Below are 27,244 nucleotides of genomic sequence, written 5' to 3'. Positions count from 1 at the left end.
GCCTTGCCACAAAGCCAACGCGAATTTCCTTAGGAGAGACCTACAAAGTTGGCATAACAAAGATAAAAGGCTCAGCTGCACCACCTGAAAGGTGCCCGGAAAAGATGGAGGTCATCATCGAAAGGTTTTCCCCACAACATGAATCTATTTTCGCCGTACAGTGAGGAGGATGATCACAAAGATGAAGATCGATTTACCAACAAACAGCTTATCGAGATGGCGAAAGCCATAAAAGTGGAGCGATATATGAGAGCCCGGATATGTTCAAAACGATCCGATAATTGGAAGCGACAAAAGCTGATGTTGCTTCCGATGCCGGGACAACATGGAAATCTTTCAGCGTAGTTAATATATCCCTGGTAATGTTAGAGAGATTAAGTAATCCTGAACAAGCTAACGAAGTACGCGGACCGTGAGAACGGCATCTCATGTAATTCGGCTTCCTTATAGGCAGGTCTACAGTGAAATCCATCCAAACGGTTGTGGGGACTGTGGAGACAGCAGAGATAAGGATATCGTTTTGGCGTGGTGGTTCCCTTAGGCGTGAAGAATGCTTCAATAGTACTAGCTGGGAAGCAATCGCCCATTCGCTGTACAGCATGAGTAACTCTGCAGGATATTATAGTGCTACTTTCAGTACCGAACACTGATCTACGAGACAGACAAGGGGGAATCACAACTACAACTGACGTTCCTCGACTCGACGCTGTGGAACGCAGTGTACGATGGAGTATTGAAGCTGAACCTTCCCAGAGACATAACGATTTTCGGCTTCACGGATGATGTGGTGTTCCAAGTAATCGGACAATCGCTAGAAGAGGAGACACTCGACACGGAGACGATTGCCCATCATAAAACAGAGTTGGTGATGACTAGCAGCCGAAAGACAGCGCGGTCGGAAAATATATCATCGATTTGAACTTTTAAAGTTACGATGATTATGTAAGGGGAAGGCTGTGAGAGCAACCACAGCTTTGCTTGAGGCGCCAGTGTACTGGGCACCACGAACCAGCGGAAATCGCTGGACCGAAGCATGTGGGCAGACTAGTTTCACCGTCAGGAACAAGATCGAGTAGGTCGAGTGAAGCACCAGCGGTGGGTCGTCGAGTTTTCAACGAACCGGAAGCAGCGAACCAGAAGCTACGCTCCATCCGGTATCGCCGAATTGTCCTCGCCAAGTACTGGTTGGCCCTTTGAGTAGGATTTATGGACTATGCGAGTAGATTGCGACAAAACTGGGAGCTAAATGACTCGCGCAACAGGCATCGGTATCGGGAGAACTTCCGACGAGGAATTGAGATGGCTCGCGAAAACAGGAACTAAATGGTTCACAGAAACGGGAGCCAAATGGCTAACGGAAGTTCACCACTGCGATTAGCTGGATATGTGTTCGGAGCTAAACCGCTCTAATGTATCATTTTGTCTTAAGACTGAATCAGCCTCCCTACGATATAACGCTTCGATGCAGTCTCGTAGAACAAAAGGAAGGAAGAAAAGTGAGGACTGTTAGTAGTGGTTAGGCACAAAAGTGAGTCCCACCTAGGGCCAATGCAGTTTTGAAGCTATTTAAGCATATTATAAAACATACAGACGTTTTCAGATATCGACGAACTGAATCTAGTGGTATATGACGGGTGTAGCTTAAAAAGTCGAGTTTCAGAGTGATTGCACAGTCTTCCTTATATGAAAAAGGCAAAAAATGAACTGATGATTGCTATACATTTCATAAATCCGTACGACTATCAAATGAGTTTCTCTGATGTGGCTACCTACTGCGCAACAAGATGGAGAAACATGCAAAGATTTCGAAGATGTACACGGAACCGAGCTGAATTACTATCATGTACCAAGCAAACAAATCTACAAGTCTTCAAGCACAAGCGATAAACCAAAGCTGATGTTTCCACTAGAGTTCGAAAAAGTATAGTATGCACAGGATGTACGTTCGCCAGGCTACTGTATACGAAATACGCAATAGAAAAAAATATCAGAGAAAACCATATCTGAGATGAATAATTACATTGACGCACACTTTACCTTTGGATTCATTCCAGAATGTTTTCCAAAAGTGAAATGTTGCAATCCTGTTTCTGTACATTGTTATCGAGCATGTTCACCTTTGACCGATTTTCATACCTTGTGTGTACAGTCGGTCCATGTGCCGCCACAACGGAACGAAACCTATTCAAGCAACCAAAAGTTAATACCTTAATGTACTCTTAAATGTTTACATTAAGTTCTTAGAGAACTTTCAAGCTTTTATTGGGATTTTAGAAATTGCACTGTTCGGAAAATTATTTAAAACGAAAACTTTAGCATCCCTTTCCTATGTGAACTTTTGATTGATTCAGTAATGTTTGCTTGAATTTTTCTAGTAAAACAAATAGCTCAACCTCGAAATCACCCTGCGGAAACGTCCACGAGAACAATCGAAAGAAAATGTAAAAAGAAAAAAAAATTGTGTTTATTAAAATAAATATTTATTTTTTGTTTGCCCCCCCCTTCAGAAAAAAATTTGTACTTGGACATAATTTTTAAAAAAGATTTGTAATGGCCTTACGAAAAGCAAAACTCTATGGAAGCTATTTTTGTTCTATAAAACGTGACAATTTTTTGAATTTTGGTTATTTTAAAAAAATTATTTGCCCCCTGATTTTTTTCAGCGATTTTGCAGGGGGGGGAGGGGTGACATAATTTTTAAAAAATATTTGTAATGGCCTTAACATCTATTTAACAATGAGCATCTTTCCAGAATTAGTTCAAACAAACATTTGAATGAAAAACATTGACATCAATAATTTAATGTGGGTGAACATGCAGGTTATCAAAGTCACCCCGGAATACGAAAACGGACATCAACTTGAAATCATTTTTGGAAAAATAGCTGTAAACGGACAATTTTAGGTAAAACCATCCAATCTTGTTCTCCTTACATCAGTACATGGTTTAAAAATATTAAACTTGAAAAAAATGTGTTGCGTCTAAAAATATGCAATGATTACTTCGAAAAGTGATCAATGTCACCCCGGTTTACGGTACCACAATAGTAACAAATACTTTCCAATTTTTCCGCAGGTGAATCGATTCCGTCGCGTGGTAATCCTCGGTGAAAAGCATAATACACCACTGTAGAATTTTTAAGATTTGGAAATTTTGTTATATTATTTTTTTTTTAGGTCGATAGCCGTGCATTGAAGAATGCCGAAAACTCTGAACTAGGCTCCGTCGAGTCCAGTCCGTCATCTGTTCGTCTCGTCCTGTCGTGTCTGGGGCTTCCAGGCTACATGCATTCACCAGACGAGACTAGCTTATGTCAGCTTAATTGTGCACTGGTTTCTATCATTTCGATGATCGCCTCGGTATGCTATCCGGTTCGTGTTGTGATTTTTCGGAACACTGTTGATCAACAATCCGACGGTCAATGAAAATTTTTCATGAATGTCATTTCAAAATCTCATATTAGATTATACTTTTCGTTTCGTTTTGTAATATAACTATGAATCACGTTCAATTTAATTCTTATTTTTTTGGTCGGCTTGAGACAATATTTTGAAATAAATGAAAAAACATAGTTTCCGTGTATTTCAATTATTAAAATGACGTAATTATAGTATAATTGAACACGACAAATATACCCAGTCGTTTGCATCGAATCAAAAACGAACCCAATCATCTAAACACCGTGTCGGTCTTACCCCACCCAAAAACTGTCGGTCTTACCCCAACAGCGCACATTTTTGTGAAATGCTCAGTTTACAGTATTGAAATACTCAAACTTATCTTCAATACACAAATAACGATATGGAGAGTAGAATAGAATGTGTGACAAAAAATGGTCATTTTCAAAGTTTTTGTGATATTAAAATAAAATGACCATATGGGGCGAGTAAAAAACCAGGACAGTCGAAAGCGGACTCCCTCCCCCCGTTACCTATCAATCGACTGTGCCTTCTCCACAGGTTTTCGGCAGTTACAAAGGTCTTGGGTCGGACAAGCAGAGCTTCGGCAGCAACAAAAATTCTGTGGGTCTGAGAGGAACAGCTCTACCAGACAATTTTTCGTGGGAATTCGATCACCGTGCTTTTTAGGATTTACACACGAAGTTCTTGCTACACCTCCACCAGCGAGTTTTATGCTGTTGTTGGAGAAATCGGAAATCCTGAATTGAGCAAATGAGACGAATTATTATAAGATCGTCTGTGCAGAAACAGGCGAGGAGCTATCAGCACTGAATACACGTCACTGAAGCAAAGCAGAAACATCAACGGTCCCAAGTAGCCATGCCCACGAGCGAAGCCATGCAAATCACTTAGTCTGCTTTCACTCGGTTTATCGTTTTCGCCCATGCTGTCCTCTTGATGTTGTATGGGTTTTCACGATTATTTGGTTTGAATCGTTTGTGCGACCAACGGGTCACGATCGTGTATCCGTATTTTTTGTCATTTACTTTATTGTCGGTGGTGCTGGCAGTTGATTGGTAAGAAGCATCACAATGATCGGTGAATCGATTCCGTCGCGTGGTAATCCTCGGTGAAAAGCATAATACATCACTGTAGAATTTTTAAGATTTGGAAATTTTGTTATATTATTTTTTTTTAGGTCGATAGCCGTGCATTGAAGAATGCCGAAAACTCTGAACTAGGCTCCGTCGAGTCCAGTCCGTCATCTGTTCGTCTCGTCCTGTCGTGTCTGGGGCTTCCAGGCTACATGCATTCACCAGACGAGACTAGCTTATGTCAGCTTAATTGTGCACTGGTTTCTATCATTTCGATGATCGCCTCGGTATGCTATCCGGTTCGTGTTGTGATTTTTCGGAACACTGTTGATCAACAATCCGACGGTCAATGAAAATTTTTCATGAATGTCATTTCAAAATCTCATATTAGATTATACTTTTCGTTTCGTTTTGTAATATAACTATGAATCACGTTCAATTTAATTCTTATTTTTTTGGTCGGCTTGAGACAATATTTTGAAATAAATGAAAAAACATAGTTTCCGTGTATTTCAATTATTAAAATGACGTAATTATAGTATAATTGAACACGACAAATATACCCAGTCGTTTGCATCGAATCAAAAACGAACCCAATCATCTAAACACCGTGTCGGTCTTACCCCACCCAAAAACTGTCGGTCTTACCCCAACAGCGCACATTTTTGTGAAATGCTAAGTTTACAGTATTGAAATACTCAAACTTATCTTCAATACACAAATAACGATATGGAGAGTAGAATAGAATGTGTGACAAAAAATGGTCATTTTCAAAGTTTTTGTGATATTAAAATAGAATGACCATATGGGGCGAGTAAAAAACCAGGACAGTCGAAAGCGGACTCCCTCCCCCCGTTACCTATCAATCGACTGTGCCTTCTCCACAGGTTTTCGGCAGTTACAAAGGTCTTGGGTCGGACAAGCAGAGCTTCGGCAGCAACAAAAATTCTGTGGGTCTGAGAGGAACAGCTCTATCAGACAATTTTTCGTGGGAATTCGATCACCGTGCTTTTTAGGATTTACACACGAAGTTCTTGCTACACCTCCACCAGCGAGTTTTATGCTGTTGTTGGAGAAATCGGAAATCCTGAATTGAGCAAATGAGACGAATTATTATAAGATCGTCTGTGCAGAAACAGGCGAGGAGCTATCAGCACTGAATACACGTCACTGAAGCAAAGCAGAAACATCAACGGTCCCAAGTAGCCATGCCCACGAGCGAAGCCATGCAAATCACTTAGTCTGCTTTCACTCGGTTTATCGTTTTCGCCCATGCTGTCCTCTTGATGTTGTATGGGTTTTCACGATTATTTGGTTTGAATCGTTTGTGCGACCAACGGGTCACGATCGTGTATCCGTATTTTTTGTCATTTACTTTATTGTCGGTGGTGCTGGCAGTTGATTGGTAAGAAGCATCACAATGATCGGTGAATCGATTCCGTCGCGTGGTAATCCTCGGTGAAAAGCATAATACATCACTGTAGAATTTTTAAGATTTGGAAATTTTGTTATATTATTTTTTTTTAGGTCGATAGCCGTGCATTGAAGAATGCCGAAAACTCTGAACTAGGCTCCGTCGAGTCCAGTCCGTCATCTGTTCGTCTCGTCCTGTCGTGTCTGGGGCTTCCAGGCTACATGCATTCACCAGACGAGACTAGCTTATGTCAGCTTAATTGTGCACTGGTTTCTATCATTTCGATGATCGCCTCGGTATGCTATCCGGTTCGTGTTGTGATTTTTCGGAACACTGTTGATCAACAATCCGACGGTCAATGAAAATTTTTCATGAATGTCATTTCAAAATCTCATATTAGATTATACTTTTCGTTTCGTTTTGTAATATAACTATGAATCACGTTCAATTTAATTCTTATTTTTTGGTCGGCTTGAGACAATATTTTGAAATAAATGAAAAAACATAGTTTCCGTGTATTTCAATTATTAAAATGACGTAATTATAGTATAATTGAACACGACAAATATACCCAGTCGTTTGCATCGAATCAAAAACGAACCCAATCATCTAAACACCGTGTCGGTCTTACCCCACCCAAAAACTGTCGGTCTTACCCCAACAGCGCACATTTTTGTGAAATGCTCAGTTTACAGTATTGAAATACTCAAACTTATCTTCAATACACAAATAACGATATGGAGAGTAGAATAGAATGTGTGACAAAAAATGGTCATTTTCAAAGTTTTTGTGATATTAAAATAGAATGACCATATGGGGCGAGTAAAAAACCAGGACAGTCGAAAGCGGACTCCCTCCCCCCGTTACCTATCAATCGACTGTGCCTTCTCCACAGGTTTTCGGCAGTTACAAAGGTCTTGGGTCGGACAAGCAGAGCTTCGGCAGCAACAAAAATTCTGTGGGTCTGAGAGGAACAGCTCTACCAGACAATTTTTCGTGGGAATTCGATCACCGTGCTTTTTAGGATTTACACACGAAGTTCTTGCTACACCTCCACCAGCGAGTTTTATGCTGTTGTTAGAGAAATCGGAAATCCTGAATTGAGCAAATGAGACGAATTATTATAAGATCGTCTGTGCAGAAACAGGCGAGGAGCTATCAGCACTGAATACACGTCACTGAAGCAAAGCAGAAACATCAACGGTCCCAAGTAGCCATGCCCACGAGCGAAGCCATGCAAATCACTTAGTCTGCTTTCACTCGATTTATCGTTTTCGCCCATGCTGTCCTCTTGATGTTGTATGGGTTTTCACGATTATTTGGTTTGAATCGTTTGTGCGACCAACGGGTCACGATCGTGTATCCGTATTTTTTGTCATTTACTTTATTGTCGGTGGTGCTGACAGTTGATTGGTAAGAAGCATCACAATGATCGGACACGCTGTGTGTAGATTCTGTTGTTCCAGCATTCGTTGGTGGCTGAGTTGCAACTCCGGTTGTTGGTGATTTAGTTAATGTTGTTGGGTTTGCTCGCAGTTGATGTTTCATTAGAGGCTTTCGCACATGGCTTGGCACGTAGGGATCTGTCCTTCATATGCGCACAGCGTGATTTGAGATGTGCTTGCACTTTCTATTTCGTATTGAATGTTCAGGTATGAAGCAATAGGTTACGTAACTCGCATTCTCATGATACGAACACCATTGGATACACCTGGAAACAAATTTCTCCAGGTTTCAAACTTTCACCGTTACGTACTTCGACATCAATAGTGAATTTATTGGTTGTACGCGGGGATAGATCGTGCAGACACACACCGGTCTTATCATCGTCAATCTAAACGGGTATCTTGATTCTAACATTGTCATGTGCAACAACGTGTTGCATGTTGCTTCCCATAGCCAAACTTTTCGCCATGGCCAAAGTTTTAAATGCTATTAGTACCGCATTACGAGTATGCGCCTTTATTAATTGTTCCACTTCCCGAACACAAGGGCGGATTGGACAAACGACCACTGTATTGTATCGAAGATTGTTCAAATTTTGCTGCTGATTTTCAATCATTTTTAAATAAACGATCGATATCGCATCAATGAAAGTAACGGTGCATTATTTTCCACACTGGCTTGGGACAACTGTTATTTTTCGATTGCTTTGCTGGCGCGGTACATATAGGTATCAAACTGTATGTAGAAACGTTCTTCCACGACAGTTATTGTTGTTTTGCCATTTTCCTTTTTATGAAATGGATTTCCAATAAAACGAAAAACTGCCACTTGCAAGAGAGCTCTAGAAGAAGCAGAATCGCCAAAACTTCGATGTGTCTTCTTAGAGGTACTAAAGAAAATTTTTCGGATCCCGGAATCATTATTTCATCGACATTGACAGCGGCCACAATTTGGTCCACAACTGGAATCGGTTCGATGGCCAAATGTTTCAAATAGACTACAGCTCATTCATATGGTACGTACATACGAAGGCCTCTTTCTCTTTTCAATTTCCATGTAAAAAAGTAAGTTGGAAAAAGAAATAACGAGGTATTATGGAGAGATTAAAAAAGGCATCGGATGAGAAAAGAGCGTAAATTCTTTTCTCTCCAAGAGAATTGCTCTCTGCACTCCCTATAAATGGGAGACATGTTTCTTTTCGCCCGGGTGCTGTCAGTTCAATCGAAGATGGCGTCGAAACAACAAGTACTCCGCGAGTGTGTTGTGCGGTTTTACGAAACACTTGGCCATCGTGGAAAAAAGTTTACGGTAGATCACTTTCGAGACGAAAACGTGCCCGTGAGTACAGTTTACCAGATCCTGGCATCCCTGAGTGTGGAGCAGAAGGCCGGTAGCGGCCACCGGCAAAGATAATGACGAAGAAGAAGAAGGAAGCGTTGAAGAAGCTGTTCGACAACAAGGACGAAACGAGTTTGCGTGATGCCGGCCTTGATTCACCGAGCTCTCAAGATGGAGGACATCATCTGTCGGAAGAAGACTCTGTCACCGATGACATGGACGAACAGATAGCAATCGTGAAATCGTGAAGTGCCGGTGGATGACAAACAACTACCGCGAGACGTCGTTCGTGCTGCTCTCGAACACCCACATTCCAGGAAATGACAGCTACTGTTCAAACGACAAGTCGGCCAAATACCCTTAAGTAAAATACAAGTTTAAGTATAAATTTAAATGAAGTGTTATGCTGTACATCGCCATATCGGACAGAAGGATTTCAAAACCGTGGTTCAAGGCGAGTGGTCTGGCCATTAATCAACAAGTGTACCAGAAGGGGTGTCTTGAGAAAATTCTTCTGCCGTTCTTAAATGAGCATCATTCGGTTGGGAAGTACGTCTTCTGGCCGGACAAGACGTCTTCCCATTACGCCAAGAAGACGCTGAGCAGAAAAAGATATCTTACGTGGCGAAAGAGAGAAACCCGACTAACTTGCCCCAGTGCGATTGAGGTTTTTTCGGCTCTCTCAGTGCTTTAGTGTATAAAAATAATTGGCGAGTCAAGCGTACGAAGCAGTTGTCCACCAGGATCCGGAATTGTATCCAGAAGAAGGACGTCAGGTCCGTCCAGTGCTCTTGTGATTGCATCGCGACTAAGTTACGTCGTAATGCTGACCAATAATAACATAATGTTTGTTTTAAGAATAAACATTATGTTATTATTAAAAAATTCTGAATTCGTTAAATATTTTTGTTTTTGTTTTTCAACTACATGACTCTTATTTTTAATGAACACCTGTTATTAGGCTTACAGGAGAAAAATCAGGACAAGTCAAGCTTCTGCCTCGACTTCCCAGAACACCAGGACAGTCAGTGAAAAACCAGGACATGTCCTGGGAAACCAGGACGTATGGTCACCCTAATTAAAACCTTAAAATTATCAACTACAAAGAACATCCAAAAGCGCATCAACTTTGCTTTCGCTTGTTTTGTTTATTTTGTTGACGTTTAATGAACCCATATGGCATCGATGTGTATCGAAATGCCTAAAATAATCGTACTAATAATATCCTGTCATTATTGTATGATTTAAAATTTGATATCTGGGAAAAGTCGTGGAGTGTCGGGCTTACCCAGGGTGTCGGACTTGCCCCGCGTTCCCCTAATGATCAATTTAAAACGCCTCGAAATGCGGTCATCTTTGAAATTGAAAAGGCAGTGTTTTGCCCAACGTTGGCAACATTTTTATGATAACCAATCACTAGTACTCTAAAATGCCCTGAATAAGTTGATTAATTTTCATTAAGATTAGGTAAAAGGTAACGAAAAAAATATAAACGTTTCCTAAAATTTAGTCATAAATATTCCTGGAACCTTTGAAATTTAATAGATTGTGAATGTATCTGTCTGAGATGCTGCCTTCTTATGAATATGCATTCTTCTTTGGAATTTTGTGTAGAATGTTATTTTTATCTTTATGAAGTTTCTCTGAAAATACTCTTGGACTTTTATTGATATTATATTTTATTCTCACTAACATTTGTTTACAGTAACAGTGCATTGAAAACGCCTTCAGTTATTTTAAATTTCACTTCGTATTAAAAATTTCTATGTGAATTGGCCTTCTTTGGAACAATAACAAATCAATGGAAATAATTTTATAATTTTATTGATTCAAATACAATAAATACAATGAAATGGATTTACCTTCTTTAAAATTTTCGTAATATATTTTTGAAATACTATTCATTTTAAATTAAATTACGACTTCCTTTGATATCACCTTCTTTTAGCATAAGCTATTTTCTGAACCTTCGATTGATTGATAATGCTTTCAAATAAAATTACATATGCATGAGAATTAGTTTTTTTTTAAATTCATTAACATGATCAGCGAGCAAAGACAAGCTGTGAAGGGAACCAAACAAATATTTGGGTAGCAACATAGTTCTAAATTCCAATATTCTCAAAGTACTTCAGATTACCATAGTATAACAAATTGCCGAGACAAAATACGTTCCGGGAAATGGTATTCCGGGAATTGGTACATTCCGGGAAATGGTACATTCCGGGAAATAGTACATTCCGGGAAATGGTTTTCCGGGAAATAGCATTCCGGAAAATGGTTTTCCGGGAAATGGTATTCCGGGAAACGACATACAATCGTCCCATGTATATAGGAAATCCCATAGAACATGGGGCAATTATGCGTATAACTGCAGTATATCCGTCCGCATGTGAGAAGTAAAAAATCAGATAAATTTTACCGAGAAAATTGTCACGCTATTTGTGGGCGGAGAATTATGCGACTCATCTTATCTAGGAAAAGTTGGATATCGGATAAGCTTCTTCTCAAGTGAGTGAGTGAGAATTACAATACCTGAATTTGATTTAAGTTGACTTCCGTTTGATTTTGCTGTCGTTATTAAGAATACAAATCGCATTCGTTCAAGCGATACGTCGTAATGCAGAAGGCTAAATGACGATTGGGGCAAAAAAAAATTAAAGGGTTGTGTACAGGACACGACCACGGTGACATTAAAAATTTAGCTTTTTCCTTGGGCGTGCAAATGAATTTTATCACACATATCGACTCACGTTCTTGCTCACTCGCCTGTTTTTATATGTTACAATTTGCTATATACCCTCCCCATTAAAACATAATTTATTGAAGGTCATTTAACGGTAATCTATTATTACCATTAATCAAATAGGCTGGTCTGTCCAGAAAATATATTCAAAAGAAAAGTTCCATATTGAGAACTGTAATGAGAAAGCCCACGCCCGTCAACGGAAATATACAGATTCTCCATGAAATATGAAATTCCATTTTCCATTTAAATTTTCAATAATGTACTAATGAACTTAAGTAAACAATCTTAAGGTTAAGTATTTCTTGATCGATTAGTGGTTGAACAGATGAAATTATTTGATAAATTACATTGTTATACAACGTTCGCACTACCAGTTAAAACGGGTTTTTATGCCATCTTGGTTAAATTTTTCTTGTTGCTAATTATTATAACGTGTTATAACTCTGTAGTGTAAACATTGTATTATTAAACCAATTCTGCAGCGTTTTATGTTAGATAGGTTTTTTATGTGGTAATAGGACTGACATAATTATATCTTCAGTACAGCGGTTTGTTTCATAATTTAAGACAGATTTATTTTAAAATTCAAATTGGTATATCCAACCGTTCTATTTGTTGTATACTTTAAAACGCGATTAGAACTGTGTTTTAAATACATAGGGCAGGACAGATACTCTGACTGCATAAACTGGGAAAACAATTTTAAGTCCAGAAACGCTTAAGACATGGCTTGAATTTTAATCGAAAAAGAACACCCGCTTAAACTGCTGCTGGGACGGTAAGTTCTGTTTTAAAATTTTCCGTTTTATGCAGTACGAAACAAAAGTGTTTGAAATTAGAAAACAAAAAGTTCTGCTGGGAATGTGATTGTTTCCGATGCAATTACACTCACGTTTTTTTATGGGGGATACAGGCCGCGTAAATGAAAACCGCGTAAATTTCAAAAAACGTGTGAATGAAAACCGCGTAAATTTCAAAATCCGCGTAAAAAAATGCCGCGCAAAAAACCTGAGTGTACTCTCCTATATAAAATACTACGCTGCTCAACAGTGCAATAACTACAGAAGCACGTTGTCAGATGCCTTACTGATAAAAACATATAACCGAAATATGAAACATATGAAAGCCAATAGGCTCTTTACCCTACGCAGCTACAAAGCGCCGTAAACATGGATTAACAAGTTATAACGCACACGCATGCATAAAAATAAATATATTTTTTCAACGCAACACTCTCAAGCAGCACACATAACTCGCATTCTGCTGTATTGAATTAAATCCAAACCACCCACCCACTTTGCAAATCATTCTGTGACACCGTGCTGGTACCCGAAAAATCCGCACACGGCCACCGCTGCCGAAAATACATAGCGTCTACCGCTTAGTGTAGCGTCCAGACGCTGCGACCATGATCTTACCCGTTCGACACAAGAACAAAAACTGATTCAAACGTGTACGCGTCACCTCTATTTATAAACTAACCGTATATGGTTTAGTCACTTAGGTGCGAGTGTGTGCAAATGCCAACTTTGCCGAAAATCGATAGCGCTTATTGCATCGCCGGGAGACGATGTTGCTCGTATGGGATATTAGCAACAACTGATTTAAACAGACATGCGTTGCTTCTATTTATGACTTTTCGTGTTTGATTGAGTGAATAAAGTGCCCTCTAATGATGGCTGCGTCTGAGAAATCTGTCTCACGAATGGTAATTTTCCCGTTTTTCGTGAACTTTTTAATTTTACTAATTTCCAAAAGTCTACTTTTATTGGGGAGATATTAAATTATTACCAATATTTAAGTTAGGTGTTTCTGAATCGGTTGGTGTATGAATGATTAAAATCCATCTAGTAACATCGGAGTTATAAGCGTGCAAACCTTACATAGTTTCGTTACATGGCAGATAGTTTAGATTTTAGAATGACACATAGCCCCAGATAGTGGAGTAAAACATTTTTAATGTCAAAAAACAAAAATGCAAATGCGACAGATATGCAAACGTTGGAGATGATCGGGTTTCAATTTTTTCGAACCCGAACCCGAGAGCTTGAAAATTGAAAAACCCGAACCCGACCCGAGCCCGAAATTCAAAAAATTGAAAAAAGCGCACCCGACCCGAGCCCGAAAACTTTAAAATTAGAAAACCCGGACCCGACCCGTACCCGACAATGAAAATTTTGTAATACCCGAACCCGACCCGACCCCGAGAATTTTAAAATTTAAAAACCCGGCCCGAACCCGAAAATTTTTAATTTGAGAAACCCGATCCGAACCCAACTAGCTAATATAGAGAATCAACCAAAGATCTCGAAGATTTTTAATTTTAGGCACCAGGCTCATTTTAGAATAGTAGAATCACTCGAATCTGAAGTAGCACCATGCGTGTTGGGTTATATCTGCCTATGGCAAAACGAATCACTGGCGAGTAGAATCCGCATTTTTATTTGCTATTATTGAACGTCGAATTTGTAATGTTTTGAGAAACTTACAAATCGTCGATATCTTAACCGAAAAGTAGAATAAATCGGTCGCTAACTCATGGGGAAACAAAAAACTTAATGGTGACAGTTTCAAACAATCTTGTCCGTCGTACTTAACCAAAATTTCTAATTTTGTATCAAAAACCATTCCTGCAAGGCAGTTTTGTATGATTTATCACAGGTATTAAATTAGCTATGGTAACTGGCCACAGCAGTACCACCAAATTTGTGATTTCAATATATGGGAAATGTGAAATCGTCCCCGGGCTACAACGCCCTTTTTAGTCAATGGTCACAGTTTATTTTAACTGCAAGCAATCTTTATCATAAATCAATTTGATTATTATTAAACTTCCATTAAAGCAGGTACAACCTATTTGTTGCATTTTACCAACTTAACAGTGCCCGCTTAAAGTTTGTTTGGGGTACAAATGTACCCCACAAAACCGTTTACGTTTGTCATGTTTATGTTTTGTCATGTTTACAAATCCGAAAACATTATTGAGACATTTACCGAAACGTACACGCCACACCAACTGCTTCCTAAATGCCGCTGTGAGTTTGCCAGTAAATTTTTGGTTTAACTAGCACAAGTATTAGCTATTTGCGCTTGAAATTAAGTAATGTAGTGGTAGTAATAAGCCTCCCATTTTCATTTAACGCAAGGACATTTTTTAAAACAGGAATTGATTGATTAGTTTAACTCATTTAACCAATTTTATCAATTCTGTAATCTAAAAAGAATTTTTGAATTATACTGAACCTGGTAAATATATATATATATATATATATATATATATATATATATATATATATATATATATATATATATATATATATATATATATATATATATATATATATATATATATATATATATATATATATATATATATATATATATATATATATATATATATATATATATATATATATATATATATATATATATATATATATATATATATATATATATATATATATATATATATATATATATATATATATATATATATATATATATATATATATATATATATATATATATATATATATATATATATATATATATATATATATATATATATATATATATATATATATATATATATATATATATATATATATATATATATATATATATATATATATATATATATATATATATATATATATATATATATATATATATATATATATATATATATATATATATATATATATATATATATATATATATATATATATATATATATATATATATATATATATATATATATATATATATATATATATATATATATATATATATATATATATATATATATATATATATATATATATATATATATATATATATATATATATATAAATATAAACTGTAAATCCATTATGAAATACAAACCTCAGAACACCACGAGATACATCATGATTCTGTTGATGTCGTAAATTTAGTGTATTAGGTCTCATTGCAGCATACTTTGGTAACTACACCCGTTTCGCAATTCGTTCGACTACAGTTCATGTATCTTACACTGCAACAACGCATATGAACATTGGAAAGGTACACCATTCATCATATTTGCCAAATATTCGTTTATATGTTCATTGAAATTCCGATCCTCTTCTGCATGATAGTTTTGCAAACTCTGAAAATGAAAAAAAAAAGATTAATTTAATCATTAAATTGTAGTAAAAACCGAAATATAGATTGCGTAGTAGAGGTAACTTCTCATTCAGACGGAAAGTGCTATCGATAGTTTTGTAGTAGGTCTACATCCGTTGCTTTTAATGTCATTTAATGACTTTTTTCTTTGTGACATGTGACATGACGTTGTAGTGCACTTATTCAAACTTGGTTGTCTATCTTTTTTCCACTACACCGGTATAGCACCAGGTAAAACCCAAAAATGTTCTTATACTGCACACAAAACTATTTATTATGAACCTTTCCATCCTAGGGAAAGTATAACGAATGGGTACATAAACAAAAATCAAGTTATTCACAATGATTGCATCAACAATCGGCAGTAGTACAAATAAATTTAACTACCTAAGTATATACGAAAACTTTAATTCCTATGCGTGAAATCCAATGTATAATTCATTACATTTATGTTTAATCTTAAACACCATAAGAATCCTAACAACAGTGCACTTTGCCAATCATCATGATAATAAACATCTTAGACTATCAGCACCGGGCGTGGGTATAAGCAATTTACTAACCGTCATCATAACACGACACCGCACCGGCGGTTGGTAAACAGGTTGGGAAATGGAAACTTATCGTTTCGGTTTAGACTAACAGCACCGGAGCGTGGGTAAAAGCGATTTGCTAACCGCCATCATAACACGACACCGCACCGGCGGTGGGTAAACAGGTTGGGAAATGGAAACTTATCGTTTCGGTTTATAGCGAGTGTCTATATTTGGTAACTTCTTCCAACCGACGCCAACGTTGCTATTCGCAGAAAGGAGGCAAAGCAAAGGAAAATGTAAAAAATAGGATCGCGCGATAAATGTTATGCAGAAGTGTTCTGCGTGAATTTTGATTCGACTCGTGAAAGATTTTTGTTTTAAATAAAACTATGGATTGAGCTCAATAAATCCCTCGGCATGATACTGTACCTTGATGTGGTCCGGGGGCTTTTCCACCAAAGCAGTATTACAGTGATTATATCACAGAAACTTGGGATACGAATATTTTCTTTTTAGTTAAGTTACATTGTGATCAATTTTAGTACTTAACTTGGCGACCTTTATTATCCACTGCCATGGTCAAATAATATACAATATGGGTTTAGGGCCCAATTCTCTCTGCAAGCAAATTTCTTATTCTCTCATATACACTATCAATTTCTCATTCCAAACGTACAAACGTAGCCTACACGATAACACAAACCTGGTCACAAATACGAACGCCCGCGTTCTCGCCAATATTCAAACATCCCGATTGATTAGGTGAACGTTGGAACCTAAGAACCTAAGCTCGCGTAATCATGAATCGGTTACGTCCGGAAGTCTCCGCCCTTGATCCTAGCAGCCCAAATTCATGCCTTTAGTTGGACCAATAGAAATAAAAACTAGATAAGACGCCCACGCGCGGTCATTGAAGAATACGCGAACATGCGAATGGCCACACGCTTACAAAAATAATGTGCCCACGCGAAGTTACATACTAGCACACGCGACAAAAACGTCCACATACAAACGCTCGAGTCCTTCGCGATCATCCACGCACGACCACACTCACGATCTCGTAAAAAGTATAACACCCCGGTGACTAAGTGAATGGTTTAGCACTTATAAATTAACAATCCCGGTCTCGAGAGTGAACCTCCAAATGCCCGTGTTCGCGCTATCATGAATCGGTTTCGTCCGGAATCCCCTATTCTAGGCCCTAGTAGCATAAGTCCAATGACGTCAGGTGGACCAATCAAAAATATAATGCTCATATTCACTAAACTACATAAAAATCGAATGTATACACACAAAGTCACATACACGTGACAAACAAATATAAAAATGCTTGAGCCCTTCGCGACCATCCACGCAACCTATACTCGCGCTCTTCCAGACATTATAACATCTCGGTGATAATATGAACGTCTCAGCACTTGTAATCACTCAAATGTAGTCTTAAGCGTGCACCTACAGTCCCCCGCTCTCGCGCATTCATGAGTCGTTCACGTCCTGAAGTCTCTATCCTCGATTCCAGAAGTCTAGGTCATGCCTTAATTGAATCAATTAGCTCTACAGCTCCAGTAGGACAACTCTCGAAAAAAATCGGCACATTATTAATACTCAATAACAATACTAACTCTTCTTTTTATTTTATTTTTATTTATTTTCGGTCTCATGCGTTATATTCTTGTGATGACCTTTTCGAGCTCATACATCCAAGAAGAGCAACATTGCTGCCAACAATGATTCTTCTCTGCCATCAGACGTCGCCAGGTTTTAGAACAATGGAGATGTATTCTCATACTCGATGGAATCAGATAAGTAGGAACGATCAACAAACTGCAAATAGTACACGTTTCTTATTTTAACAAATACAATAATATTCGTATTAAAATATTATTTACAGGCTCCACATATATCTCAACACAAACAAATACACAAATGCTTGACAGGTGACTGGGCTAAGTGCATTCACTCGTAGGATCTATCATTTCGAGGATCGCCTCGATTCCACGAAACCAGTGCACAAGTAAACTGACATAAGCTAGTCTCATCTGGTGAATGCATGCAACCTGGAAACCCCAGACACGACAGGACGAGACGGACAGACTGGACTCGACGAGGCCTAGTTCAGAGTTTTTGGGGATTCTGCAATGCACGGTTAGTGACCTAAAAAAGAAACATTCGGCATGTTATTTTTCCTTTTATTACTATATCTTAAGTTAGGTTCATACTCACACTCACTAACACAATCAATTGCATATTCTCTCATATATACTCACATCCAAAACACCCAAACGCCCCTAACTTTCGCGATAACACAAACCTGGTCAGAACGCGAACTTACATTACAATTTCAATCATTCACACACACCTACGCTCGCAATTTCGCCATCATTAAAACACCCCCTTACTTAGGTGAACTTTTCAGCATCTATAACTTTACAACCGCGGTCGCAAGCACTGACCCACCACTCGCGCGATCATAGACCGGTTACGTTCGGAATTCTCTACTCTCGACTCATGCCTTCAGTTGGACCAATCAAAAAAGATGCTCATATTCGCCAGACAACACGTTCCTCTACCATACACTAAAAATTAATTATCATATTCACGGTCCGCGCGCGATCGTTCAAGAATACACGTGAATATGCGAATGGCCACACGAATTTAAAATCGAATTTATGCACGCAAAGTTAGAGACATTCAAATGCTCGAGCCTTTGGCGATCACACTATTACACAATTAGTAAACGCCCCCGCTAACCCAGACAGATATGCACTCCTGGACTCGAACGCTAAAAACCACACCTTCCACGCATACACCACCAAGGACTGAACATTAGATTCATACATACAAAGCAACAAGTAATAATTACAGGTATTCGTCTGGCAACCGGGGGAAGTACATCTCAAACGCAGAACTTATCATTTCAATGATGGCCTTGGATCTGCGTTGCCTGTGTTCAAGGCACCATAGCTTTGTCCGTCAGGTCAAGGATGTATGAAACCCGCTAGCCACCACCCTCGGCCCTAGCTGCCCATAAAGGGATAAAAAAAATAAAAAATAAAAAAAAAAATAAAACTATGGATTGAGCTCAATAAATAAAACTATCGGTTGTGGGACAATAAATTATTTGATTGAATTCAATAACATTTCTCTTAAAAGTTTACAGAAATTAAAACAATTATTGAAATTAAAAGTTTATTGTAACTTTAATGAAAATATACTTTCAAACCTCGATTCACACCAATTATTTTGTCGTTGATACAATGAACAGTATTTCAATATTAATTCGTCAAAAGGGCGAAAGTGTTTTTTGTAAACAAACTTGTTTCGCTCATTAGTCTGCTGCACAGTTCAATTTCATGAAAAATATGCGTTAATGTAAATTTTTACCCTTCGTAGAAGTAATTTCAATTGTTTTCTGCTTTGAAATTGTAGTAAATTAAGAGAAACCATCAAAATAAAAGTTTGTTTACAAATCTTATTCGCCCTTTTGCAAATTTAATATAGATTTGTTTGTATTCAATTACCCACAGTTTTGATTATGCTGTATGTTTTCTGTGTGGAGGTAAAAATGAGTGCATCTAAGCAGCTTCGATTGAACTGGAAGAGGTAGCATTATGTCAAGCTGGGCATGATGTGTCCCAGGATCCGATTGATGGGATGCTAGCAAGAAGCGGAATTTCATTGGCTTTGAAGCTTGTAAACGCCCGTAAATTTTTATATGTGGAGGCCAATACGAGAGCTAATGATAGTGTCCAATGAAAATCGAAAATCGCTGCGAACAAATGGTGATGATTGTGGGGACTGTGGAAAGTAAAATTCGAGAAGAAAGAAAGTGCGTGTATTTTTCTCGCGCAAAGTTTTTAATTCAGGACCAGTAGTAAAAAGAAGATCACGACGATAATGGTTTATCACACACTCTGCAGCGCTTAATTCAAAAACGCTGGATTTAATTGCTAATAGGTACGCATGGCAGGACACACATCACACCTGTTACATCATCACAATCTCATTTCAACCCAGAGATGTCAGGTACTTTTTTCAAATGTCTGCAATAATAATTTTAAATGTCTGGGAAGAACAAAAAATGTCAGGAAAGCTAGTGTAACCAAAAGCCATTATATTCAAAAATCTGCAAATATCTGCACAAAACTAAAAAATCTGCAAATATCTGCAACCAAACTAGAAAATCTGCAAATATCTGCGTCATCGAAAAAATCTGCAGCTTAAATTAAAAGTCTGCGAATTTGCAGACTTGTCTGCCAATCTGGCATCCCTGTTTCATCCGGTGGTTCATCATATTTTCGATATAGTTACTATATTCATAGTTAGGCGGAGACACTGAGCGGAGCCAATTGAACACGTCAAATGGCGGAGCCAATCGAGCATGCCCACTTTCTGCTGAGGCATGATGGCTAATGAAATTTTGATTTCGTCCGCCATGGCTAGTAAACGGCGGGCGAACATCGTAATAGCGCAGCCCGCTTTTGGGACTTGTATTTTTTTCATCGACGGCTGACACTTAGCCGTTTTCGCGATTTTTTCGGGACTTGTGTTTTTTCGGGACATAGTTTTTTTTCGATTTTTTTTGTTATGGGACTTTACGGTATTTTACTGGAGATGTACAGCAGTGAATTTCGATAGTGTTTCCTCCCGTTCTCGGGGGAGCGGATTATACTGCTAGTGCAAGTGATTTACGGATCGAGCCGAATCTCCGCAATCAAAAGTGTTTTCAATAAGAAAAGTTGCTGTTGTGCAAAATAGTGATATTCGATAATAGATGTTGATGTCGTTGTCAAATTCTTCTGCATGAAAATACTTGTTTCTTCCAAAGGTGAGCGAAGTATTATATTGATAGTAAAGTAGCCAGTAGAGCCAAGATTATTCAGATGTTGATTCGGCGAAGAAATTTCATTGTGGATTGCGTGTTGGAAAAAAGCAGTCGGTAACCACTTGCTAGTTAACGGAGTGTTGCAAACTAAATTGTATCCACTGATTATTGCATTCGTTTGTCATATGCTTTGCTCTCAAATATTCACCTTGAGGATTTGTGATCTAGTACTCGGAGGGTGGACTGTTCCACCGCGCTGCTTCGTACATCAGCAACCCTCGCTGGAGGTGCTGCACGATGTATTGTGGAAATTTCTCGTTTCACGCCTTTTTGTCCGGTGAGTAATATTGCGTAGAAAGTGTTAGGTTTGTTCCAATGCCAAGAGAAACTTGAAGTACTCCGGAGGAAACAATGAGAAAATCGTTCCTGTAATCTCTTCTTTCTCTTGATAATTATCTAGTTTAGAAAGTGAAAGATGTTCAATTTTAATGAGGTTTTTTGCCAAAAGAATGTATTTCAATCTAAATAAACCGAATCCGAGAGTGTAAATGTGAAATTTTCAACCGTAGTTAAATAAACTGAAGAAATAAGTTGTGCTTAATAACAGTCTTAACAATAGCAGTTCTTTAACAAGTGAGCTTACACAGCGGAGCTAGTGTGATGCGGCCTGGCCGCATACCCGAGGCGAAGGATCCGAAGCGGCGCAAAGCCGCTGAGGTTCCGCCGAACGAGAAATTGATTAACCCGTTGCTGGAATTTGTAAGCAAACCTTCTTAAGAATTCAAAAATTTTAAAATGTGAACAATTAAAAAAAAATTTCAAATATTTAAAAAGTTAATAGTTTAATAATTTAAAAATTTAAACGCTTCAAATCTTGAAAATTTAAGCATTTAAAAATTTAAAAATGTTTGAACATTTTATCAGGAATTTAAAAATTTAAGAAAAAATATTTAAAAGTTTAAAAATTCAAGAATTTAAAAATATAATAATGTAAGGAGTTTTTGAATCCATCATTTTAAATTTTTTTGAGTATTAAAATTTTTAAAAGCTTCAATTTCTGATATTTCGAGCTGTTGAATTTTGGAAATTTTCAATTTATTTGCGTATTTTTGAATATTTGTATTTCGTATTGTTGTATTTTTGCATTATTGAATTTTTGTATTGCTGTATTTTTGTATTTGTATATTTTTGTATTTAGAATTTTTGTATTTTTGCGTTCAAGTATTTTTGGATTTCTGTATTTTTGTATTTATGTATTTTTATATTTTTGCATTTTTGTGTTTTAGTTTTCTGCGTTGTTGTATTTTGAATTTTTACATTTTTGTATTTTGCATTTTTATTTCGAAGGGGGGACCCCATGAAATTTCAGAAATTTAATTCGTATTTCCTTTAATGTCCTTAAAATTTATGAAACGTCGAGATTTTATGTTACACCGAAAAAAATGTTTTTGAGAAAAATAGACTTTTTGGAACTTTGCTGATTTCGCACCTTTTTGCTTTTCTTATATAGAAAGGTTATGCAATCGGTCGGAATTTCGACCTATTAAACGAGGCCAGCAGGGCCGAGTCTCTTATACCATTCGATTCAGTTCGAGATAGCAAAATGTCTGCGTATGTGTATATATGTGTGTGTCAAATAATTTAACTCGATTTTCTCAGAGATGGCTAAACCGATTCACATAAACTTAGTTTCAAATAAACGGTATAATGCTCCCATAAGCTGCTATATAAATTTGAGTTGATCCGACTTCCGGTTCCGGAGTTACGAATTGAAGAGTACGGTCACACAGCAAATTCCTTTATAAACTGGTAACACCATGATGCCCGAATGATATAATACATATTCAAATAGGTTCAACATTACTTGGATTTGCGGTTCTATATCAATAAAACCAATCAAAGTAGTTTTGACCACATTGGCCACCTATGACGGTTATTGATGCCCCCGGGGAGCCCGCCAAGTTCCTAAGCTAATATCCCCCTATTTTCCAGCGACTTCTTAACCGACTTTTACAAATTTGATTTCAAATTAAAGACATAATACTTCCATTGACTGCCATTGAATTTCATTCAGTCTTGATTTTTGGTTCCGGAGTTACAGTTTGGTTATTGCGGTTACAAAGGAATTTCTCATATAAACCGGTACAATCGTAACACCTCATAGTTTAAAAATCTATTGAAATGAACATCAAAATACTTCGATTCGCTGGCCTAGATTCTTGGAATATATTGTCCACTATCGATAATTCCGGAAGTCCCGGGTTCCGGACATATTTCAGAACTAGAGCCACTTCGGTGATGACTGCACCAATTTTCACTAACCTAGTCTCAAATGGAAGGCATAGTATGAAGTTGCACCCCCCATCTACCCCTCCTTCCTCTCACACCCCTTTCCAACTCTCTTACCTTCACCCCCCTCCCCCTCTCTTTGACCAACTTCACACCCGCTTTCCCTTCACCCCAAATATGTTAGGTTTTTCCTAACGCATCCTCCCCTCCCACTAATTATGCCCCTACCCTTTCCCACCACTGCGCATTTCAAAATATGTTAAAGTGAAGACAACATTGAACTCGCGCTGTTAAGCTAATTAAATATTATATTTTTGTTTGTCTCAAGTGTGTCAGCGTCGACATGTTGCTCATCAGGTTCGTAGCAGTCGTGCACTCATATATACTTACCAAGTGTAATAAGAATGTAATAGCCATTTCCTCAATGTTATACTGAACGTAACCACCTTTGATAAATGAGAAAGACACAATTACACCACTAGGTGGATTAAAACAGGTTTTATTGCATTTTTGTGTTTTCCTATTTTTTTATTATTATATTTTTGTGTTTTCGTACTTTTGTATTTTTAAATTTTGTATTTCTGTATTTCTACCTTTCCGAATTATTGCATTTTTGTTATAATATTTTTGTAATTTTGGATTTTTTTGTCTGTATTATAGCATTTTTGTATTTTTGTGTTTTTGTATTATTGTTTCTTCATATTTTTGTATTTTTAATTTTTGCATTTTTGTATTTCTGCATTTCTGAATCATTTCAAATTTGAATTTTTATTTTTATTGTATTGTATTGTATTGTGGTAAATTTCTGAAATTTTTACTTTTGAATTTTGAAATTTTTCTATATTTAATTTTTTAAATGATTAAATGTTAGAACTTTCGAATTATTGAATTTTTGAAATTTCTAAAATTCTAAAATTCATGAATTTTTGAAATATTGAATTTTTGAATCTAACTTTTTGAATTCCTAAATAATTTAATTTATGGATTTTTGAATATTTGATATTTTTGTGTTTTATAGTTTTATAGTTTTGTGAATTTGTATTTTTATATTCTTGTGTTTTTGTATCTTTGTGTTCTTGTATTTTTGGGTTTCAGTATGTTGAATTTTTCTATTCTTGTATTTTTAAGTTTTGTATTTTCGTATTCGTAGTTTTGTATTTTAGTATATTCGTATTTTGGTATTTTGTTATTTTTGTATTATTAAATTGATGTATTGTTGGATTGTTGTATTTCTGTATTTGAGTATTTTTGCATTATTTTATTCTTGGATTTTTAGCATTTTTGTATTGTTGTAATCTTGTATTTTTGCATTATTGAATTTTTGTATTTTCATATTTTCGTATTTTTGCATTTCGTTTTTTTTGTGTTTCAGTATTTTTGTATTCTGGTATTTTTGCATTTTTAGTATTATCGTATTTTTGTATTTTCGTATATTTGTATTTTCGTTTTTTTACTCTTTTGTTTTTTGTATTTTGGTATTTTTGTGATTTAGAGTTTTTATATTTTTGTGATTTTGTATCTTTGTGTTTTTGTATGTGTTCTATTATTGCATTCTTGTATTTTTGCATTTTCTTATTTTTGTATTTTAAAATTTTTGTATTTGCCTATTTTAGCACTTTCGTATTTATATATATATATATATATATATATATATATATATATATATATATATATATATATATATATATATATATATATATATATATATATATATATATATATATATATATATATATATATATATATATATATATATATATATATATATATATATATATATATATATATATATATATATATATATATATATATATATATATATATTTGTATTTTTGTATTGTTGTATTTCTGTATTTGAGTATTTTTGTATTCTTGTATTTTTAGTTTTTTTGTATCATTGAATTTTTTGTATTTTTATATTTTTATGCTCTTGTATTTTTGTATTTTGGTATTTTTGTGATCTCGTATTTTTATATTATTGTGTTTTTGTATCGTTGTGTTTTTGAATTTTTGTATTTTTGTGGTACAGTGTTCTTGTATTTTGCATTTTTTGTATTCTAGTATTCCTGTATTTTTGAATCTTTGTATTGTGCGTTTAATCTCTATCTGAACACGGACGGTTAAAGTATTCGTTCGGTCGAGTAGTCGCGAGAATAGTCGCTGACACTTCATTGTCAACCAGTTTGTCAAAAAATAATCGAGTCATTCACTGTCTGTGAATTGCATACAGATATAATGCATAAAGGCGTGGAATGAGTATGTTATCCTTCAGCTAACTTAACCTCAACCCCCAAGGTCCAACAACATTTCCCCTCAACTGTCGCACTAACACAACCACGCATGAATTAGACTATACGAAATGAATGAAACAGCCGCCAGTGAGTGATGATTGTTTTGGTTTGACTTCTACCGCACGGGGGTGACAATACCGGCAATTATGAGAAGCATTATCAATAAAAGCATTATTCTAGGAAATAAATTATATTCACATTAAATTTTGAAAGTATTGCTTTTTCTACAGACATATATGTGAATTGTAATGATTCAATACCTCATACAGCGCGAAACAGCAGACACCATTCACACATCCCCTGTATTTGAACACTTACTTTCAGCCAAATACATATTTGCTTTCAGCTTTCGAGTAAATACACAATATTTTCGTACTTTCGAATTTTGGATTTTTTTTTATATTGTGGTATTTATCTATCTGTTGTATTTCTACATTTTCGTATTTTTGTGCTTTTATATTTTTGTGTTTCAGTATTTTTGTACTTTTTATATTTTTGCATCCCTGTATTTTTATATTTTTTGTGTTTATGGATTCTTGTATTTTTGAAATTTTTATGTTTTTAGAATTTTAGTATTTCTGTATTTTAGTATGTTTGCATTATTGTGTTTTTGAATTTCTGGATCTATATATTTTGTTTTTTTTTCTGAAAATTGAATTTTTGAACTTAAGAATTTTTCAATATCGGATTTTTATAAATTTTCGAGGTTTTTAATTTTAGACATTAGAATTTTTGAATGGTTGAATTTTTGAAATATTGAATTTTTGGTTATTGAAATTTCTAAAATTTTCATATTCTTGAATTTTTGAATCTTTGACTTTTTGAACTTTTAAATACTCGAATTTATGATTTTTTCAATTTCTGAATATTTAGTATTTTGTTATCTTGAGTTTTTAATTTATTGATCCTTTGAATTTTTGCATTTATATATTTTTGTTTTTTTTTGTTGCATTTTTGTGTTTTTGCGTTTGTAAATTTTTGCGTTGAATTGCAGAAGTTTTTAATATTAGAATACAAGATTTTTTTAATTGCTGAATTCTTGATATTTTTTTAATATTTGAATGTTTGAATTTGAATTTCTGAATCACAGAATTTTTGAATTCTTTGCTCTTCGAATTTTGGAATTTTTAATAATTGAATATTGGAGTTATTGAATTTTTGAAACCTGAATTTTCAATTTTTTGCATGTTTTAATCATTGATTTTTCGAGTTTTTGAAATTCTGAACCTTTGAATTACCGGATCTTTGAATTTTTATTTCTTTTTCAATTTTTGGATTTAAAAATCTTCGAATTATTGAATTTTCGAATATTCGAATTTCTGAATTTTTGATGTCTTCAATTTTTGATCTTTTGAATTTGAGGATTTTGTGCTATAAGGGCATTTCATTTTTTTTGTATTTTTATTGCTTTTGAATTTTAGTAATTCTGTATTTTTTCTTTTTGTATTTGTATTTTTATTGTGGTTGTATTAATTTGATTTGGAATTTTTGCATCTTTGTATTTTAGAACTATTGAACTATTGAATTTGTAATACTTGAATTGCATTACATGAATTTTTGTATCATTGTGTTTCTGAATTTCTGGGTCTTACTTTTTGAACATTTCGATTTTTGAAGTTTATAATTTTTAACATTTGAATTCTTCAACTTTCCTGAATTTTTGAAGATTTGATTTTTCATTTTTAGACTTTTTTAATTATAACATTGTTTAATTT

The 27,244-nt window shown here is 35.7% G+C and overlaps 1 protein-coding gene across 17 annotated transcripts in view; it reads right to left on the bottom strand.

Annotated features, from left to right (window-relative positions):
* Positions 1 to 15,866, bottom strand: part of LOC131682950 (uncharacterized) — a 1,036,787-nt gene extending 1,020,921 nt beyond the window's left edge. For 8 of the 17 annotated variants that reach the window (XM_058964770.1, XM_058964764.1, XM_058964765.1 and 5 more), the window contains exons 1-2: positions 15,652 to 15,831; positions 15,328 to 15,571 (exon numbers count right to left, since the gene is read on the bottom strand). In XM_058964770.1, coding sequence (XP_058820753.1) covers positions 15,328 to 15,392 — 65 coding nt within the window. In that variant the 5' untranslated portion in view covers positions 15,393 to 15,571; positions 15,652 to 15,831. Of the gene's footprint in view, positions 1 to 15,327; positions 15,572 to 15,651 lie in introns of all 17 variants that reach the window. The other 9 variants (XM_058964760.1, XM_058964755.1, XM_058964759.1 and 6 more) reach the window with 4 other exon arrangements.
* Between the last annotated feature and the right edge of the window lie 11,378 nt (positions 15,867 to 27,244).

This window comes from Topomyia yanbarensis, chromosome 2 (genome assembly GCF_030247195.1).
Source record: "Topomyia yanbarensis strain Yona2022 chromosome 2, ASM3024719v1, whole genome shotgun sequence".
Classification (NCBI taxonomy): domain Eukaryota; kingdom Metazoa; phylum Arthropoda; class Insecta; order Diptera; family Culicidae; genus Topomyia; species Topomyia yanbarensis.
Note: the sequence above shows the minus strand (reverse complement) of the source record. Positions and strands in the feature narration are given on the sequence as shown.